Source organism: Phodopus roborovskii, unplaced genomic scaffold, assembly GCF_943737965.1.
Source record: "Phodopus roborovskii unplaced genomic scaffold, PHOROB, whole genome shotgun sequence".
Classification (NCBI taxonomy): domain Eukaryota; kingdom Metazoa; phylum Chordata; class Mammalia; order Rodentia; family Cricetidae; genus Phodopus; species Phodopus roborovskii.
The window spans coordinates 1475886-1497265 of record NW_026126639.1 but is presented as its reverse complement, the minus strand read 5'-3'; the positions used below and the strand labels follow the sequence as shown (position 1 = coordinate 1497265).

Below are 21380 nucleotides of genomic sequence, written 5' to 3'. Positions count from 1 at the left end.
CACTTTTAGAAGGACGTTTGGATCTCCAGTTCCGTTTTAGAATGGCATCTGTCTCAGGTTAGTGAATGAAATTATGCTTTGTATGTTATTTTGTCCTACTTTGATTTGCTCTTTGATTAAAAAAAAGTTTGAACAGTTATGATTTTAGAAATGATTTTTTTAAAGCTGTTTTATTTATGTGCACAACAGGATTTCCCATTTCAGTATTAGTGAACAAATAGGTCACTGATGGTTGTCTATCTCCAGAACCTTCTTACCACCCCAGATTGAATGTTGGTCTACTAAGCTCCTTACACTTCTTTTCCTCCAGCCTGGAGACTTACTGTTCTCCTTTCTCTCTCTAAACTTGACCTTTTAGGGGCCTCACACACAGGGGTGTCTGTTAAACCTCGCATGGCATTATGCCTTCAAGGGAATGTGTGTCCAAGTATTTTTCCCCTTTAAGGCCCACGCTGTTCCATTGACTGTATGTGCTTTTGCCCATTCTTCTGCTGATGGCAACTAGAATAATTCTGATATGACTTTCGGTATAGAAATGTCTTAAATACCTCTTTACATGGGCTTTTAAGTGTGTGTGTGTGTGTGTGTGTGTGTGTGTGTGTGTGTGTGTGTCACAGCATCCGTGGAGAGGTCAGAGTGAAATATTCTGGAATCAGTTCTCTTACCACTGTGGATTCAAGGGATAGAACTCAGGCCATTAGGCAGTGTCACAGTAAGCACTACCCGTTGAGCCATCTCACTGGCCATCTCTCCAGTTGTTTTGAGTGTGTACCTAGAATTGGACCTACTGAGTCAAATGATAATTTCATGTTTAATGTTTTGAGGAGCTGGTGTTGTTTTGCACAGTGACTGCATTGATGTCTAGGAGACTGAGAACAGATAAAGAAGGAAATATAAATCACTCATAACCCCAGTGCTCCAGTTAATATGAATGCTGACAACAGTTTTATGATTTTTCAACCAAATTTTTAACAATTTGTACAGTTTTGGAGTGTGATATGAAAAATAAAAACATACAGACTACAGATGTCTACATTATGTAGCTTAATTATTCTATTTTTAATGCCTAGAATGTGTGGCTTTTTAAAAACTGACCTTACTTATTTGAACTCTATCCATTTGAACAATATGAGTAGCGCCACATTGAACATATTGGAATCTAAAGCTTCCTGTGGCTGTCTGAGTACTACCTTAAGTTCCAGAAGCAGTCCCTACATTATGCACCTCCCCCAGATCAGCTGCCAGCGCGTTGATGTATTTCCCTTTATTGCGGGTTTCACATGGTCAGACTGTGCTGTGATAGTGAGATCTTGTGCTTGGTTTGATTGGCGGGTGACCCACTGGCAGGGGCAGGGAGCTTAAAGGAGGGTGGTTCTCCAGCCTTTTCTGTGGTGTAGTGGTTATGGCCCTTGCTGCACACTACCCTACCAGCTGGGAAACAAGACTCAGTTCTCTTTAGGAAAACACTGAGCATGGTTTTCGTCTGTATCCAGCACACCCTGCCACACAAACTGGCATACAACGTTACAATTTGCCTAAGTGTAAGTGTGGACATACATCCACCCATGTTTTGGCTTCATTTCAGGACCCATTCTCACAGCCTTGCAGGTTAGTGATCAGTGGTAGCAGTTTGTTTAGTCCTTACCCAAGTGGTCTTCATGGAAAAGATGAGACTAACAGGTGCTGTTGGACAGAGACTTACTTTTGTCCTGTCTGGATTCCACATCTTACCTCACTTATCCAGACTTAAGCTCTCCCGATGCCAAATAATGGAGCAGATGCACTCTAAGAAGTTAGTCTACTTCCTCTGCTGTTCTATCCATCTGTTGATCTGTATTTGAAACACCCTTTGAAATGGCCTTTGGTTTGTTGTTTAATATGCGTTGGGAGGGAACCACTTGTTAGTTTCCGCTTGGGACATTGCTAGAACACCCACACAGGGACCACACACAATCTCAGGGACTCTGGGGTGTGACCCACTCTCATGAACATGCTCTTGAGATAAAAAAAAAGTAGCAGCAGTATGCACCCTGCACTTATCCTTGTTCGCCCTTGTGGCTTGCCGAAGTCATTCGCTTGAGTATTACTCGCACCTGCAACCTGCATCGTATAGGCTAGCTATAGAAATAGTATCGTTTTGAGTGTGTCTCAACACCCAGATTTTCTTATCTGGTCCATCAGGACTTTGCGTAAGGGTTGCCAGGGCTGACTTCGTTTCGGTAATACCTGGATGAGGCAGAATTTGGTCAGGGAAGCAGAAGTGCCGTGTCTGTTGAATGGGATTCACTGCAGTGATTAACCCCTACATGACTGTGGAAGTAGTTAAGCCCTCTGTGTTAGCGGTGTGACTGACACCAGGCCTGAGGTATCTGGAAGGCAAACAGAATGAGAAGAGGCCTAGAGCGGGGGAAGGGAAGGCAGACCACTGTCTGTGAAGATGGGCTGTTAGTTCTTACACGGCTCGTCCCATGGCTCTCACACAGTTGGGGAGAGGGGAGACTGTGGCAGAGCTGCTGTGCTTTTGCCCACAGCCTGGCTGAAGGTTCAGAGAGCGGAGGAGGATGTGCTCTGCAGGCCCTGCTGCTTTCCTGAAGTTATCTTCCATGCCAGGAAGACAACTAGCCCTGATCTGACACTCATCTAGAGTTGTAGATGTGGAAAGGAGGGTTCTCTAGGACTTGACGGCGAAGGGGATGCTGGGCAGTGTAGTTCTACCCCGGCTAAGGCAACACAGCACAGCTTCCACCACTTGGTCTCTGCCTTAATTGGACTCACAAAGGCAGTGGTGCAATCATGCTTCTGCCATGGAGAAACTCTGCCTTGTGGAGCCTGCCAGAGAGAGCACCGATTCGCCTTTATCATCCCAGCTACATCCTCTTGGTTCCCTTGAGACTGGCTCTCAGCCTGATGTAGGAGGTTAACTTCTTCAGTCGTTTGTTAGGTGTTTGGGAAATAGGAGAGGAACCGGGAAATCAAAACCAGAGAGCCACAGGTGCAGCCAGTAGGCAGGCCACAAAGTGAAGGAGAAAGGCGTGGTGTGCGTGCCTTGTTCCTGGTGGTCGGTGGTCAGGGTTGGTGTTTTAGGGTTGCCCTCCCCAGCTTTGCCCTTGAGCTGCTTGTGGTTTGTTTCTAGGCTAGGACTTCTCTTATTGGTGTGCTTCTTTTGCAATAGCTGTATCACGGGAATGTGGGAATGTGGGGTGCCCCTGGAGCCCTGGTTTTGACACACTTTATTTCTATAGGGTGATAGTGGCTCACCCTCCCCTGAGTACTCAGGGGTCACTTTCCCTGTCCAGCTCAGCCTGTCTTGTCTGTTGCCTTTCTATCTGCAAGTGCAGGCCTTCAGTTTCAGTACCTAGAGCCTCGAGGCCAGCAGCATCCAGGGTTTGAGGAAGACTGGCAATTTAGTGGCTCACTCAAGGTCAGAGCAGGAGGGGCCACTGCTTCCTAAGGCCACAGCACAGGTGTCAGTATTCTCTGTCATGGAGCAGACCATGCCTGTGTGTGCGCGAGTGTGCGTGCGTGCGTGTGTGTGTGTGTGTGTGTGTGTGTGTGTGTGTGTGTGTGAGAGAGAGAGAGAGAGAGAGAGACAGAGAGAGAGTGAGCCAGAAACAGAAACTACTCCAGCCTTTAAAGTATCGTTAGCCGGCACTAGAGCGGATTTTTTTTTTTTTTTTACAAGTGTGCATGAGTGAGGCTCTTCTGTTGTAGAACTGTTGTAGAAGGTTCCAGTGTTGTGTCTGCCTGCTGCCAGGCAGCTGGTCCTCTTAAGAATGGTGCCACAGAGGAGACCCAGGGAGTGTGTGCTGTCTGTGGGCCGGATAGTGAGTGACCTGTGTGGAACCAGGCGAGTGGATGTCGGTGCTGTAACACAGGCGGCTTGTTAAAGAAGGGGCTTAGGGGTTGCGTTACCCTTTATTAATGTCAGAATCTGCACAGTAATCAGAAGACAGGACGAGGACTCTGGGCCAAGTCAGTGGCTGCTCCGCTGTCCCCGGTGGGTCCCACTCCGCTGCTGCCACCGTTTCCTCGTTCCCAAGGGGTGGAGACCCCGAACCAAGCCACTAAGTGCGGCTGCTCCCGTGGCTCACTGTCCGTCCATCCACCTCCCAAGAGTGTGCGACCCAGGGCAGCCCTTGCCTTTTATTCTGGTGGTACACGCTTCGATGCAACCCCTCCTTCTGGGCCAAACGGCTGTTGGCCAGCGGAGCAGTGACGGAATTCCCAACAGTTTGTGCTTGGCCTTGTACAAGAGTGGCCTTGACCGATGTCCGGATGCTTTTGTCCATCTGATGGGTTAGCGTCTTCTTTGTTATTGTTCGTGGGCATGCGCATCTTCTCAGTTACGCCCCTGTGGAGTTCCTGTACAGTCCTCCCCAGGCTCTGTGCCACTTTTCTAGGGTCCCTCTTCCCCAGCCCTGACCATCTTGCCAGGCGGACGCTGGAACTGTACAGTGCAGATCTATACCGGAGCCTGTGTGAGGAGCCATGTGAGCACCGCCTGAGGGCCTGTAAACTACAACTCTCTCCTTGTTCTTCAGGGACCCTTGAAATATCCCTGCTCCTGTTTGGACTGTGCCAGTGTGTAGTGAGGTAGTCCTTCTGTAGCACTGACCACGCCCATTGGGGGGTGGAGCGATGGGCGGAGGTGACCTGAGGAAGAAGGTCAGAGGGGGCCAGGAAGGCGCTCTTTCTTTCTGGCGTGACTCGGACAGGAGAGGATCGGGTTGAATTTCCTGGTGTTCATCTGTCTAGGTTGTAAGTTATTTCTCCCTGAATAAACATCTATTCGGCCTATTTGTTTATCCTGATCCTTATTTACCGCAATACCAGTGTGTCACACAGATTCTTCTACGAGTTGAACCTGTGTTGATTTTCTTCCTCAGTCCAGTAGTCAGAATCTAGTGTCAGGAACTCCCTGAGAGGTCGCCATAGGCTCATGAGGTTCATGAGGGGCAAGATAAGCTTGTACCCCTGTTCTTGTGGAGCGTTGTAAGTTCAAGGCCAGCCTAGGTAAGTCAGTGAGAGCCTGTCTCAGTACAGAGAGGATTTGGGCTGTCGGTCAGGCTGAACTGCATGTGTGGCTCACCCGAGGTCTTAGGTGCAGCACCGTGTGATGAAGTAGCAATAACAACAGTAAGATAGTATGGGTAACTGTGCAAGTCAGGTAGGTCCCGGCGCCCGGTTAGCTGTGCCAGCAGTGAGGAAGGGCGCTGGTATGAAGCATGGGAAGGTAAGGGTGCATTCAAACCTGCACGGGTGGGCTGCATCCTGTACGATAAGCTGGAACTTAGGAGGACAGCATGGGACTCACCTGGTGCTCATTGGGACTTGGATCCCATGCCAGCATGTCCAGGATGCTATGTCCTGCTGAAGACCTCAGCCACACAGATGTGCAAACAAACCTGCTCCAAATTTCCAGAACACAGAGAAGTCGCAGGCCACTTGCTGTCCACGGCTTCTGACCCATGGCAACAAGGGCACCAGCAGGTACCTGACCCCATGCCTGCCACCCCAGTGTGGACCTGACAGCTGCTGCTCTCCTTCCTTTCAGATCATGACCACAAGACTTCATCCCAGGAAGAGGCACTAGACTAGACTGATGCATGGGCAGATGCGATAGCTTTAAATTTTCCCTTGCTGCCATTGGCGTGGCACGGTTTCACTGTGATTTCAATACTTGCGTTGACACCTGACTTTAATGGTGGATCTTCACACAGAGGCTTCATAGGTTTTTCACGGTGATGTTATGGAGCGGGTTACCACAGCACTGGTTTTCATCATGTATCCCATTGAATTGTTTGTGATTGGCAGGCTGTTATCATGCCACTGCTCAGCTGCAGCGTGGAGGCTTCTGTGAAGTAATGGCTCAGTCATCAGGTGGCTTGCTGGGGAGAGGCCCAGGAGCCTGTGACAGCAGTTCTGAGTGACATACAGGAACGGTGTCATTAGTACATGCTTAGCTTCTGCCAAGGTCCCTGAGGAGAACGTCCCGTGTGTCGTCCCTTTCAGCTTTTCCTATCTGTACTTTGTTCTTAATTGGACATTCTGGGCATTCAGTGGAAGGGAAGATTGAGGTGTTTGTGGCGAGGGTTTAGCAGGGAGGGGGACTGATTAACCCTGTATCTGTGACTTTAGAACGCTCTTAGCCCTCTGCTCTTTTAGGCTTGTAATTTAGACAGGAATTTCCAAAACCAATAGGGAATCTCGTACTGTCCGTTCGTTCTATCTGACCTCCCCCCCCCCCCCCCCGCCCTTGTCTACCCGCTGCAGCGCTAACAGAGGAATTGGAATCTGTAACCAATGAGCTCCATGCAATTGACATCCAACTTCAAGAACTTACAGAGAGGCAGCAAGAGCTCCTTCAGAAAAAGTCAGTCCTGACGAAAAAAATCAAGCAGTGCTTGGAGGGCTCAGACGCCGAGGAGGGCAGTGACTGTGACTCTTCACCGGCCCAGTGGAACAGAGAAGGTTTGCCAGTCTCGTGCCTTCTGGTGGCTTTAATGTAGTCCCATCACTCCATGGGGACCAGTCTGTCCCTGGGGATAAAGGTGGCTCTTGTGGGGCATGGGGACCTTGCAGGTAGAACATTCTTTATCCAGGTCCATGGTATTTTATATGTAGACTTGAAAATTGGGGTTTTCTCTGCATATGGTTTTAGTAGCAGTCCCCAGTGTCTAAAAAGTGAATAGAATATCAGCTAAATGTTTAAGTATTAACTAAAACAAAGAGAAAAAGTTAGCCAAAACCTTGCCATAGTGACCCCCCCCCCTTTTTTTTTTTTTTTGAGACAGAGTCTCTACGTAGACATAGCTGTCCTGGAACTCATTGTGTAGAACAGACTGGTCTTGAACTCACAGAGGTCTGACTGCCTCTGCCTTCTAAGTGCTGGGATTAAAAGCATGTGCCACCACACCCAGCCCAAAACAAACCATTCTTAATTTACAATAGTGGGTGACGGGCTAGAGAGATGGCTTGGTGGTTAAGATCACTGATTGCTGGGTTTGGTTCCCAATGCCTACATGGTGGCTCACAAACATCTGTATCTCCATTCCCAGGGTGTCCAGATGTTTCTAGGCATCACGCACTCACATGGTACACAGACTCATATGCAGGCAAATACCCATACATCTAATGAAAACAATTAAAATGCTGTACAAAACATTTATTACTAACTTTAATGGGATATTTCTAGAAATTATATTTGTGTGTTTGTGCTTATGTAGATTATTTTCTGGTACTGGTCTGTAAATGCAAAATATTTACATCCAAATTTGAGTTTCGTTGAGTTCATTCATGCCTGAGGTTATAGGGTACTATAACTAACTCTCTAGTCACCGTTAAGACTGTCTTCCACGAGCCTGCCTGACTGAGCACGACCCCCTTCATGTGCGCTAATTTCAGTTACTGGCTAGTGTTTAATTGGTTTCTGTTGTAATAACCATATAGTTGTCAATATGCTTTTGTTTTGACTACTTATTTGTATTAATCACAATTAGTCACAATATTATTATAAACATTTGGTGGTTCATAGATGTTAAATGTTTTATATATGTGTGATTTGCATATGGTCTGGTGGCTTTATGAAAACTGAACATTTATATGCATTTCTCATTTACAGTCCTGATCATTCTAATCTGTTAAGCCTATTTTTTCTCTTTCCAGATTTCCCATGGTCTGGGAAGGTTCAAGATGTGCTGCAAAATGTTTTTAAACTGCAGAAGTTCAGACCCCTGCAGCTGGAAACCGTCAATGTCACCATGGCTAAAAAGGACATCTTTCTGGTCATGCCCACAGGAGGTGGGAAGAGCCTGTGCTACCAGCTGCCAGCGCTGTGCTCAGATGGTATGTACAATAGGAGGGCTGACGTCTAAGCCACTGGAAATACTGTCGCATTAGACTGTCTTCGTTGGCCTGTGAGCACTGGAGAAGGGACTTGTTTGAGGCTAGGGAGGCAAACGCTGAAGTTGTTGGGTGTGTGGCCTTCACAGTGCTTAGAGGCCTGCAGGTTGGCCGGGGTGGGAGGAGGCCTGGCGTGGGGTCGCGCTGGGCCATGAGCTAGGCTGACGTAGTATGTGTCTGGGGCCGCTGGAGTGAACTGTGTCCTCCCAAGTGGCTTGAGGAGAGAGCAGGGCTTCAAGTATTCAGTTCCAAGGCTTTCGGGGGACAGTGGTGCTGAGGCCACTGCAGGTGTCGAGGGTTTCTGAAAGATGACGGACACACGGCTATGTTTAAGTGTAACGAGTGTGTGTGCCTAGCGAGGAAGCAGGTGACAGTGTGGGAGAGAGTGGCTGAAAGGCAGGAGCCTCTTCAGGTCCTACTGGCAGTGGACAGATGTGTCTAAGTCAGGCTCTTCTCCGCCACGTTACCGTGAGGAGCAAACAGCAGAAATGCAAAGTTGTGTCATTTTCACAGCGTAACGTGACTTACAGATTGAAGTGTGTTCAGCCACTGCTGCTCACGGGCATGCACTCGGGCTGACTGTCTGCTGTGCAAAGAGAAGTCCACGTGTGCCTGGCATTTGCAGCAGCATAGACTGCTCCTCTGGGCAGGGTTGGGGTAATTTTTCTCTGCTAAAGTGCTTTAGTGCTAGGCCTGGTGTGTGCTACTTCATTGAGATTGTCTGTATTGGTTGTTAAAGAGGGTAACAAATTCAAAACAGTGAAATCTGCCTTTCTATGGGATTTAAGAAAGGTAGAGGTTTCTATTGTCTTAAAAATGTGTTTGTGAGTGTATGTCTGTGTCCACATTCGTGTGTGTGTGTGTGTGTATGAGTGTGTCTGTGTCCACATGCATGTGTGCCTGTGTGTGTGTCTGTCCACATGCATGTGTGTATGTGAGTATGTGTGTGTGAGTGTGTGCCTGTGTCCACATTCGTGTGTGTGTGGGTATGAGTGTCTTTCCACATGCATGTGTGCCTGTATGTGAGTGTGTATCTGTCCACATGCATGTGTGTGTGAGTGTGTGTGTGTGTGTGTGTGTGAGTGTCGTCTGTGTCCACATGCATGCGGGAGTCCTGTGAGCTCAGAAGAGGTGTTGGATCTCCTGCAGTTAGAGTTACAGATGGTTGTGAACCACCACGTCTGGGAACTGAATCCTGGTGCTGTGTGAGTCTCAGCTCTGAACTGCTGAGCCATCACTCCAGCCCAATATTTTATATTTTATTTGGCTTACATTCATCTTGTTTGGTCATTTATTTTGCCCATCTCCCTTATTTATGAGGCTAAGAAATAGTTAGGCTGATAAATCTGCATCAACAACTGCCTGAATAGTGGGTGGGTCCCACAGGCTACAGGATGAGTATTGCCGCGCCCATCATGGTGCGAGTGTGAAGTTGAAAGTAGGGTTTGTTTTTTTCTCTTTTAGGTTTTACACTTGTGATTTGCCCACTCATCTCTCTCATGGAAGATCAGCTGATGGTTTTAAAGCAGTTGGGAATTTCAGCTACGGCGTTGAATGCCTCTAGCTCTAAGGTATGTGAGTACGGCTTGGGTTTTCAGTTATAAACTCTTGCCTGATTTGGGTCTCAGCTGTGTCCGACAGTCACAATCTTATGCTCACAGGCTAGTTCTGGACACTGTCTGTTTTTGTATACCCCACTCATTAAGAAATGCCCTTTATACTCATGAAGATGGGGAAAAGAAAAGCAGCCAAACAGCAGTGAAAAGCAGCAGTGTTTTATGATGTAAAGTCATGGAGATTTTGGGTTCAGTGTCCGGGAGTAAACTTGGAACCGGCAAGCTTATTTTCTTAGGCACTGCTTCATCCTGCAGAGTTGAGAGGCGGTGGTGAGCACACTGTCCACATGCCAGCCTTCCCCATGCCTAGCACTTGGGAGGGTGCATCTGCTGTAAAGAGCAGGGCGGGCCTGTGGAGATGGCTCAGTGCACAGTGCTTGCAGCACAAGGGCAGGCTGAGTAATTCCAGGACACGTAGTCCTAGAGCTGGGGAGCGGAGACGGGAGGCTCTGGAGCTTGCTGGCCTAGCCTAGCCTGATGGATGAGCTCAAGGCTTAGCGAGAGGCAGCCTCATATCAAAGTGGAGAGTGTAGAAGAGGAAACTACTCTGACTTCTGATGTTGGCTCCTTGTAAACATCTCCACATGTGTACAACACACATTTACAAATAGCAAAGAAGAACCTTTAGTCTAGTTTAATATAGAAAATGAGTTACTAAGAACACGTGTGGGGGTGGATCATCTTATCCTTATCTGTAAGGACAGACCACTTCCAAGATGTTCGTTGCAAATTCCATTCTCCAACTCTTTAAAATACACAAATTAGTGTCAATAATAAAAAAAGGAAAAAGAAGTTGCCATATAGTTGCCATTTTTCATCTGTACTCTTAACCCCTTGATTTATTAATAAAACAAATCCAAGGCCTTGGGTTCTGATTGGAAGTTTTTCAGAGTTTTATCTTGTTTCACTCATTTGTGTCAGTGGAGTAGGGCATGAACACACCACGGTGCTTACATATATGCAGGTCAGAAGGCAGCTTGCAGGGGTCACTCTCTCCTTCCATACTGTGTTTCCTGAGGATCAAACACAGGTTCTCAGGTTTGGCAGCAGACTCCTTTGCCTGCTGAGATATCTTGCTGGCCTGTGTGCAGACCTCTAATGAAGAGAAAAGAGAAAGCTCAGTACAACACTGAACGCATCCTGTCTAAAGTATGATACGATAGAATGTATACGGTGAGTGTACCCAAGAGCCTATGTATTTATGTATTTAAATAGGTTGATAACATTATTAAATTAGCTGTAATTTAAAAATATTTTTATTGATTGGTTTATAATTATAAATGTAATGAACGCACTTGTAAAACCTACCATTATGGCCACAGCTACTGTATTACACATTTTGGGTTCTATTAACAATTTAAATTATACACATTATTGGAGAATTTTGTCACATTCATGTTTCTCCCTCTTTTTTTTTTTTTTTGCCAAGTAACTGATTTTATCTTCAGCCATCTGGAGTAAGTGAGTAACTAGAATACTGTCTGCGCGGCTGCCATGAAGCTTCCAGATTGATGTGGCTTCGGTTTTAATGAGCCAACATCTGCTTCAGGAAGAGCCCCAGGCTGTTGCTTTTCAGTAATGAACACCCTTTTCTCACTTAGTACCCTGGTCCACCAGCTTGACTCTACAATGCTTGCTTCTGCTCTGCTTTAATAGGAACATGTGAAATGGGTTCACGCTGAGATGCTGAATAGAAACTCCCAGTTAAAGCTGATTTATGTGACTCCAGAGAAAATCGCAAAAAGCAAGATGTTCATGTCAAGGCTGGAGAAAGCATATGAAGCTGGGAGGCTGACCCGGATAGCAGTGGATGAAGTGCATTGCTGCAGCCAGTGGGGACATGATTTCAGGCCTGGTATGTATGTCTCTGTTGGGGACGGGGTTCTTGCTCAGCTCGACGTGGTGGTGAAAGTGCTTGCCCTTGTCCCCCCTGGCTTCTCATTGCAGCATCTCACATACTCATGCTAGCCTGTGAGATACCTGCCTTCTAGCCCGTGTTCATCGCTGGCATCTCCAGCCCCTTCCTGACTGTTTCTTATTTATTGAGGAATTTGCAAGACTTTAAAGCTGTTTCATCTTCCTGGGATTTTCAGTATCCCATCCAACTTGAACAGCTGAAGTTTGATGAGATGTTTTAGTAATACTTCAGCTGACATCGTAGTAATACTTCAGCTGCCAACTTAATCCTATAGTCATCCTAGAGAAAGTTAAGGACCTAGTTCAGTGTTCACTTTCCAGGTGTGTTTGAATCCCCAGGACCCATGAAAAGCTGACTCCAGTAGCTTGGCGCTCCTTTGTCAAGATGGGAGGGGGAGACAGGAGAATTCTTGGGAGCTCGTGGGCCAGCTTGCCAGGTGTAGACAGCACAGTAGCAACAACCTAAAAGACATTGCCTCAAATGCTAGAAGGTGAAGAACCAACACCTAAGGCAGTCAGTGACCTCTGCATGGATGTGTTCACACATACATCATACATGCATGCGTGCATACATGCATGCAGTTTTATATTCGTTTTGTTCTGGTTTTTGAGATAGGCTATCTCTGTGTGGTCCTGGGACTCACTTATGTAGACCACTGTGGCCTTGAGATCACAGAGATCTGCTGTTTCTGCCTGAATCCCCCCCTCCCCTTTGCTGGAATTAAAGGCATGTGCAATCATATCTGGCCACAACTTTAAATTAAGAATTCTTATTCCCTGGCTTTGGCCACTTTTCCTTCTGGGGATTTTCACTCTAAAGGACCTGGGTCAGCCTGCCTGTCTGTCCCCGGCCTCTGCTGCATTTGCCCTGGACTGTGGTCATCCCACCAGCCTGTGTCAGATAAGGGGCTGCTTTCCCATTCCTGATGTCGATGTTACAGCACCATTTTCCACCACAGCTCAGCTTTCCATCGGGCAGTCAGTTATCCTGTTAGCTGTCTACAGTCCTTCCAGCAAGTTCCACCTCTCAGCATTTGAGTGGTTGACACTGGTCACACCCACCACCTTCTCCCCTGTTTACTGTCATGTAACAAACACTGTTGGATTTCGTGCTAATTTTTTTGTCTCTTTCATTTTTTTCCTTAGATATCAGTGTTTTCTAGAGTTCTGTTCTATCGTTACCTTTCTTTAAATTTCTTCTGTGACAGTGCTCTTATGGCCCGAAGACTAATTTTCTAGTTTGTAATTTTTTTTTCTTAAATTTCAACCCCAGAACTCCATTACCTTTAAAAAAAATTTTTTTCTTTTAAGATTTATTCATCATATATATCAGTGTTTTGCCTTTGTGTGTTATGTTCACCTTGTGTGTTCCTGATGCCTCAGAAGGCAGAGAAGAGAGTCTTAGATCCTCTGGACTGGACTGAGCTACCCTGTGGGTCCCAGGAATTGAACCCTGTTGAGCAGCTAGTGATTTCAACTGCTAAAGCATCTCTTTAGCCCCAGAGTCCATTATCTCAACCATGTTGCCATAGCTCAGCACTGAAGACATCTGGTATGGGCCTTAAAACAGGCTTTTCTCTTTGTCCAGTATTTGCTTGTTCTAGCATGATCTTTGCAGTGCTATTCAATATTTATTTCTGAAATGTAAGTCTGTTATGTTCTTTGTCTGACTTGAAAGTTATATGATGACCCCTCATGCCCTATCACATAGAGTCCTGGCTTCTTAGAACAAACTGGCTGTGTTGTTCTTAGCCTCACAAAAGCCTGATTTTTACATGAATGTTTCAGACAGAGTGCAGGCAGAAATCAGAGGCATTGTGAATGTGACAGGATTTATGTAGATGGGACATAGACCTTGCACAGCTGTAGGAAGAACTGAGCACAGGCTGGTAGGAAGAGGGAAGCTGGAGGACCAGCAGGTAACCCTAGAGTACTTTCCTGAGCATTGTGAGGGAGGTCGAATCAGGGCTGAGTGTCCAGGGGGCCTCAGTGGGAAGCTGATGGAGAGCCCTCTGAGGTCTTGTCCTCTAAGTAGCATCTGTGGAACCTGCTGTAAGATTCTACCACTGTTGGATGTCAAAGCTTACCCTTGGAAGAGGAGTCCAAGGAAGAATGGAGAGTTAGGTTGACTAGAACTTGCCAGGAACATGTTCAAAGACAAGCTGCTCTTGGTACTGTATGTGGACGAAATTCTGGGACATAGAAGTCCCTGAATGTATTGGACAGTGGGTTCATCCAGATTATACCCTGTGATCTGGCCCCTGAATTGCTTGCTGGGTAATTCCCACAGTAATTAGCACTATGCTATCTTCCTGTTTGGCCCTGTGTCTTCTTCCAGACCTGACACAAACGCTATGTCTGAAGTCTTCAGCTTCCTAGGCAGTCATCTTCTCCAGTGCTCACTTTTTACCCCATTTCTTTGTCAGTTTCTTCCAGTACTGAAGGGGAATAAAGGACCGCTCTTGTTATGATTGCATGTGTGACAGGTATCAGCCTGAATGGTGTCTCTACAACAGGTTCTTCCAAAAGCAGAGGCCTTACCTTGTCTTCTGCTCTGAACTGCTACTCTGGGGTGACCAGGTAGTAGATCTGTGATGATCACACAAATGACTGATGGCTTCATCTAGCTTGCTGGTTGTGATAGATGAAGTGTTCTGATTTTCCCACCGACTCTTGAGCTATTGTTTAACAAGTATACCACAGTGCACCGCTTGACAGCATGCCGTGTGCCCCTTACTGCATGACCTTTTCTAGGACTATCACTGCTATTCAACCCAGATAGAGAAAGTCATGACACATCAAAGAGACAGTCCCACACAAGCCCAGCTTGGTGAAGCAATACAGGAACATGACTGATTTAGAGCTGTCACTGGGAAGCTCAGGCCAGCGTGGGTGACGACTCACGAATGATGCAGCACAGGCGTCCTGGGTAGGTTTACTGGCAGTACACTACTGGAGAGCCTCCCTCCTCCCAGCAATTGTTTACTTACATAACCTCAGGGAGAGACCTTTGCAGCCATGTGAGTTTCTTGAGCCCGAATGGCCTCCCACAAATGTTTCAGTCCAGAGGAACTATCTGCACAACACCTGCTCTTAACAGACCTCTGTCAAGAACATTATTTCTGAAGAAAAGTGCAGTAAAACCTCTAAATTCAAGAGTGGCAGGCCCTTCAGACATAGTTAACTCTGCAAGTAAAACTGGGAGCCATTGCTCCTCTGTGTGGTGTTAATCATCTGATTTACCCTCATTCTCTGAGGGCTCACAGAGAGACAGACTGTGTCATCTTTTTCAGATTATAAGGCACTTGGCATCTTGAAGCGCCAGTTTCCCAACACCTCACTGATTGGGCTGACCGCAACAGCAACTAACCCTGTTTTGAAGGATGCACAGAAAATCTTGTGTGTGGAAAAGTGTTTGACTTTTACAGCATCTTTCAACCGACCAAATCTTTATTATGAGGTATACAGTGGTTACTTATTTATAATGACAGAAAATATAAGCATTTTAATGTCATGAAGTAATTATTAGGACATTCATTAGTGCTTTACTTTATCTGTGTCTTGTGCAGCGTAATCCAATTAGTTGTGTTAAGTGATTCTGTCTTTTATATACAATTTGAGCAAGTGGGGTATATTTGTTAGACTCTTTTTTTGCACAAGGATTGAGAGCAAGGAGGGGTAAAATCAAGAGCCCCACTGACATCTGTGTAACCAAGTAATAGAAACATATGAACACACTAATGAGTTTGCCAGTATTTCCCATGTGGATTTTATCTGATACACATGCTTGGAGGTAAACTATCCCAGTGGCTTTCTGATTTCTTTCAAGCTGTGTTCGGGACAGGGTTAATCTCTGCATTTTTATTGCTTCATCCTGTGCTTCATGTTTTTATTAAAGCATCAGACAATAGAAAAGCATCCATCTTCACAAGCTATTCTATGCCTCCTCACTGTGGCAGATTAGGGACTGAAAATCAAGGAGAGAGGCTGGGCAGAGGCAGGAATGAGTCACGTGTGAGTCCTGCAAGGCCAGCAAGACTGACAGGAAGGGTCACTTCCCATGTGGACTCACACCTCAGAGGTTGTGTGGCAGGCACAACTTGGGTGTCACTGGTGAATCTACTTTTTAATGACACCGTTTTTTGTAGGTTCGGCAAAAGCCCCCGAATGCCGAAGACTTTATTGAGGACATTGTAAAGCTCATTAGTAGACGATACAAAGGGCAATCAGGTAATATAAAACAAGTCAGCTTGGGGGCATAAATCCCTCCAGTGGTACATGACTTATACCTGGAAACGAGATCAAATCTATTCATTTGGTCTCAGGGGCTATGTGTGGCATCCCTGCACAGTTGGAGTCAAAGCTGCGTGCATGCTTTGCCTGCTGTGGAGTAGGTCCGGTGACAGTATGGTTGACACGTTAGCTAGTATCTGTCGTGTACCTTGCTGTGTGAGCAGCGATATTCTGAAGAAGGGTCCTGTGCAAACCTGTGAAGCAAGGTGAAGTTGGGGACATCTATCCCTGGGTCCCTGAGCTAGGAACTACACCAGTGCCTAGAACCGTCCTCTGCGTGGTTAGCAGAGAGTAGTGGTATCTGGGAAAAGGAGTTCCTGAGTCAAGTCCGAGAGAGGCTGTAGGTGTTTTGTCCGTCCTGGAGTTTGTACCTGCACGCTAGGGGCTATCACCCTGCCCCCCTCCAAACACACTTGAAAAGGCCACTTTAACTGAATCTCAGCAGATTCTTCAAACTCACTCTTCAAAGCATCTCAGAGTTTATATCAGTTTAAGAAATGCTGTGTAGCGGGGATGAAGTTGCAGAGAGACCCTCTTTTGGTCATGGGGAACGCACAGGCTCATTTCTGCTTGGGCTAAGCTGGGCATCAACCTTGGATTATACCTAACAGTCAGTGTGTGTTCAGGGCCTTGGGCTTTCACAGCTCATCCCCCTTCCGCCTTGTAACAGATCAGGGTCTTGAGCATGGTGCAGATTACCTTCCAGGTCTGTGCCATGCATACATACTTACTCAGTGGTCATGTTTTACTTACTGCAGGGATAATATACTGTTTTTCTCAGAAAGACTCTGAACAAGTTACCATTAGTTTACAAAAACTGGGAATTCGTGCAGGCACTTACCATGCCAATATGGAACCAGAAGATAAGACCAAGGTTCATACACTGTGGTCAGCCAATGAGCTTCAGGTGAAGTATATGTATTTTCTATGAAAGCCTAAATTAACCTTTTAAAATATTTAAATGACTTAATTAACCAAGTATTAACACATTGTAGGTGGTAGTGGCTACAGTTGCATTTGGCATGGGAATTGATAAGCCAGATGTGAGGTTTGTCATCCATCATTCAATGAGCAAATCCATGGAGAATTACTACCAGGAGAGTGGGCGTGCAGGTATGTAGGACTCCAGTGCAGAAGTAATCTCTGGAGGCTTTGCAGAGGACATCTTAAGAATCGCCTGCGTTCAATGCTTGCTTTTGGTAGTAACTTTTAGAACAAATATTTTTAAAAACCAGATTTATACTTATTTGCACGCATTCTGTTGGGATGTTAAAAATTGTTTCTTACATGTTGTAAGCTATTATGATGTTCATGTCTACCCCTTGGAATTTTAATTAGTAGGTCCACCTATACAAGCTCAATAACTGGACCATTCATGGACATTCTTTTCTCTATATTAATAAGCTGATTTTTGATGAGCCTCTTTGTAGTCATTAAAACCTCAAGGTAGCTCTCACACATGAACTTCGTATTTATTGTGAAGCTGTCAGCCAATTGACATACACTTTTGCATGTTACGGATTTTTGAAAGTAGTGATGCAAACTCAAGATTCCTCAAAGCACAGGTCGCGATGACTCGAGAGCAGACTGTATTCTGTATTATGGCTTTGGAGACATATTCAGGATCAGCTCGATGGTGGTCATGGAGAATGTAGGACAGCAGAAGTTGTATGAGATGGTGTCATACTGCCAGAATATAAGCAAGTGAGCCATCTGCTTTCCTGTATGTAGCATGTCATGTGTGTGTTGTGTGGTGGTTGGGTACCTACTGAATACACTGCTGTTAGCACAGAGCACTGTGAAGGTAGATGCCTATAGTGGAGAGACCTGGACCCCTGAGTGCCTGGCTCTGATAAAAGGGTCTCTGTCTGTCTCTGAGGTGCTCCTCGAGGCCAGTCTGTTGAAGATTATGTAGCAAGCCGTTTTCCTTTGGCTGCAGTGTGTAACTGCCTACAGTGACTGGAAAGTTGTATGGGAAGCTAGGCACTGGGGAGGCAAGTTCAGGCATGCTCCTGGTGATGAGCCTGAGTGACCCAGGGCTGGGTCAAGTCTTTCATTAGGAAATGCATGTCAGTCTCTGAGTGATCCAGGGCGGGGTCAAGTCCCTCCTTAGGAAATACATGCAGTCTCTGCTTATAGCACTCAGCTCCCTTGGGGCCCCAGGGCCTCCACCATCCTGTCTTAATACTTGTCACAAAAGAGCTCAAGTAAGAGGTCACCTGCCAATGATTAAAAACTGCATTTGCTTTCCAACTTATGCTAGAGTCGTCAAAAGAAAGGAGATTCCTGGGAAGACTATTTTCAGGTTTAGTGTAAAATATAAGGACCCCATCATCAAGAGCATTCTCCTCAAAGTGAGACAGATAGCTTCGGAAATGATGGTTGTCAACACACTGCTGGTAAAACAGGAGTCACCAGAGACTCCGCGGGTGGCTTCATTGTAGTCACAGGGGTCCTTATGTGGCAGAGGGAGTAAAGAGGTCAGTTTGTTGTGATGAGAGTAGCCTCAGCCCACAGTTGATGGCTCTGAAGGCAGAGGGGGCCAGGAACCAGGGGGTTAACACTCTAGACAGTGTTAAGTCACAGAGATTACGGCTTCCAGAGACGTCCAGCCTACCATTACCTTGACTTTGACCCTGTGAGATTCCTTAGACAAGGGGAAGATGACACACTGGTGTCGTCCTGGTCTCCGCATCTGTGGGCTCCCTTGACGCAGTAGAAAGCCAGCACAGGTGTTAACCTGAAGCAGAGCCTAAAGCTTGACTGGATGAGTGACGCCTCTCGTGTGTCTGCAGGTGTCGTCGTGTGTTAATAGCACAACATTTTGATGAAGTGTGGAATGCAGACGCCTGTGACAAAATGTGTGACAACTGCTGCAAAGACATTTGTAAGCTTGTTGCTTTATTAGACGCTTGGGGGGGGGGGGTCAATGAAGCAAGGGCTGCATGTGGGAAGTGAGTTAAGTAGAATTAAAACCAAATAGAATTAAAAGGCAAACTGATTAGAATGTTTCAGATTCAAAAGTGATACAAATTTTTGAAACAAAGTAAATCAAATATGTATGCACACATGTCATATTGCTATACTGAGGACATCAAAGTTTTTAAGAACTAAGGAAAAGTCAGAATTCCCCTGAATAGAAATACTCTACCCTAAGAAAAGGCTAATGTAAGACAGTATCTATACCTTATAGTCTCTGTTCTTGATACAATATAGGACCGTGCATCTCAATGCAGCTTTTACTTCTGGTCTGTGCTGTGTTCTGATGTTTCAGTGGGTAGAGTTCTCTGTGCTTTTTACTTGACAGACAGCTACAGACACTAATTTGATAGCTAGTTCACGAGGCTGTTTTATAGACACGAGGCTCATGAGTCCTACGTGTAAGTCAGGGTGCTAGTCTAGTATCTGTCAGAGCGCTCCCTCAGAGCGCAGACTGGCTTTCAGAGTACCTTGTGATTAGCAGCATCAGATAAGAAGGTGGGAAGAGCAGGTTTTCTCCTGGAATGCGCACCTCGCACTGATGTCACTCGTTCCTGGAGCACGGTACAGCCTTTGGTAGCCAGGTTCTGCCTTTACATCACCGTAATCCCTACATGTGCTTTAGGAGGAGAATTTAGTCTGGTGATAAAGCCCGAGGAGTGAGCGCTCTGGTCTTAATTCTGAGCACATTAAAAGAAGTATGTGTAGACGGCCACAGTACTAATCAAGCCGTTAACCAGAGCTGGCTTCTCGCCCTGACTTCTCGATCCCAGCCGCCCATCATCCTCTGTCGTTGCAGTGTTTGAGAAGAAGAATGTAACGCAGCACTGCAGAGACCTGGTCAGGATCCTGAAGCAGGCAGAGGCACTGAACGAAAAGCTCACCCCGCTGAAGCTCATAGATGCCTGGATGGGGAAGGGAGCAGCCAAGTTGAGAGTGGCTGGTATTGTTGCTCCCCTGCTTCCCCGAGAAGACCTGGAGAAGATCATTGCACACGCTCTCCTGCAGCAGTATCTCAAGTACACGGCCTGTTTGTCTTCATGTCTTCAAGCCCTGTGACTGGTGCACAGGCAACAGTTTTGCAGTTATTTGATGTGGACTGTTAGGCACTATAGAAAACAGGTTACCTAGTTAGTAGTCTTAGGCCTTGATCATGAAGTCAGAAAAGTTAAAAAAAACAAAACAAAACAAAACAAAAAACTACCACCCAAAGGAAAAAAGAAAAATCAAAACCCAACCTATTTCCCTTGAAGGTTATATTTGTGTTGTTCTAGTGTTTTATACAATTATACTGTTCTAAAAGTGTTTTCTGTGATTCCTTCAGCTTTCTGATTGATTCCTTTCTTTTACAGAGAAGACTACAGTTTCACAGCGTACGCTACCATCTCGTATCTGAAAGTCGGATCCAGAGCTAGTCTTCTGAGCAACGAAGCCCATGCTGTCACTTTGCAAGTGGCGAGGCCCACACAGAGCAGCATCTTGGTAATTGTTGATTCTCAATGTGCTTAAAGCCTCTGGGGTGCTTTTATGAAGTTCTCTACTAGGTTGGGTTGCACACAAACGATGTCAGTTTTATTCCTGGGTTTTGAATTTGGATAGACTGGCCCAGTATAGAGTGGGGGCTGCAACTACTTGGAATGTGAGGGCTCCCATTTAAAGTCTAATCCTGTGAGATGCTTCCCTCATAATACTGGGTGGGATCCTCTGGTTAAGAAATCTCTGGTGGGATTAGCAAGATGGCTTAGTGGTAGAAGTCCTTTCTGCCGTCCTTGGACAGTCTAAGCTCCATCCCTGGACCTGATCCCTGTGAGCTGTCATCTAATGGAAGAGATGCTCTACTCCTGTATGCTGTATGCATGGTGTGCATATGTACACAATAAATAAATAGTAAATGTAAAAAAATGAAGTCCTGTGTTCCCCAGAGGTTATAAGCCACAGTTAAGTCTGTGCTGTGGCAGCCTCTGGGGACTGCATGTCCTCTTCAGGGTGTCTCTTACAGTACCCCGGTTTTAGCTAAGACAGTTGCCCATATTTGAACAGAAATCTGTAGACAGGGAGCAGACCCTGGAAAGAACCGGTACACAGGGTGTGTGCTGAGATGGTGACTCACGAGACAGTGGAGGAGTTGAGCCTTCACTGACAGGTTGCTGCTTTGTCTGTCACAGGCTGCATCGTCTGAAGCTCGTCAGCTGGAACATGCAGATGCGAAAGGGGAAGAAAGAAGTTCAGGTAACTTCCAGAAGTCTACAAAAAGGCTCCAGCCATCTGGTTCTAAGAACACAGGAGCTAAGAAAAGAAAACTTGATGATGCCTGAGTGATACCTAGTCTTGCACAAAATAACTGTTTATATATGTTCATGTCTGGTTCACTTTTATAGTTAATCAAGTGTTTAATTTTTGAAACAGTTTTATATTTTATACATATAAAGCTTTATTCTCGGAGCTTATCTGAAGATGGGAGTATTCAGGAGCATTTGAAAATTTACAATATACAATAGTGAAAAATGCATCTTGTATGCAGTCGTCTAACTGTAGTGTATCTAAGGTCAAGTCCACATGACTGTTACAAACTCGTCTGCCTGGCCATGACCGGCTGTTTTCTGTGTGACTCTTGTTTAAACCATCACTATGCTGACATGGGCACACACACACTTCCAAGATGGCGCCACTTTA

At 46.0% G+C, this 21380-nt stretch overlaps 1 protein-coding gene across 1 annotated transcript; it reads left to right on the top strand.

The window, feature by feature from the left end:
• The first annotated feature begins 26 nt into the window (after nucleotides 1–26).
• Nucleotides 27–21190, top strand: Recql (RecQ like helicase). Its single transcript, XM_051173341.1, has 14 exons — nucleotides 27–57; nucleotides 6274–6471; nucleotides 7666–7845; nucleotides 9367–9473; nucleotides 11175–11373; nucleotides 14729–14895; nucleotides 15584–15665; nucleotides 16487–16635; nucleotides 16724–16841; nucleotides 17294–17432; nucleotides 18524–18615; nucleotides 19507–19726; nucleotides 20060–20189; nucleotides 20873–21190. The coding sequence occupies exons 1-14, from the start codon at nucleotides 42–44 to the stop codon at nucleotides 21020–21022; spliced, it is 1947 nt and encodes a 648-aa protein (XP_051029298.1). The 5' UTR covers nucleotides 27–41; the 3' UTR covers nucleotides 21023–21190.
• Nucleotides 21191–21380: the final 190 nt, after the last annotated feature.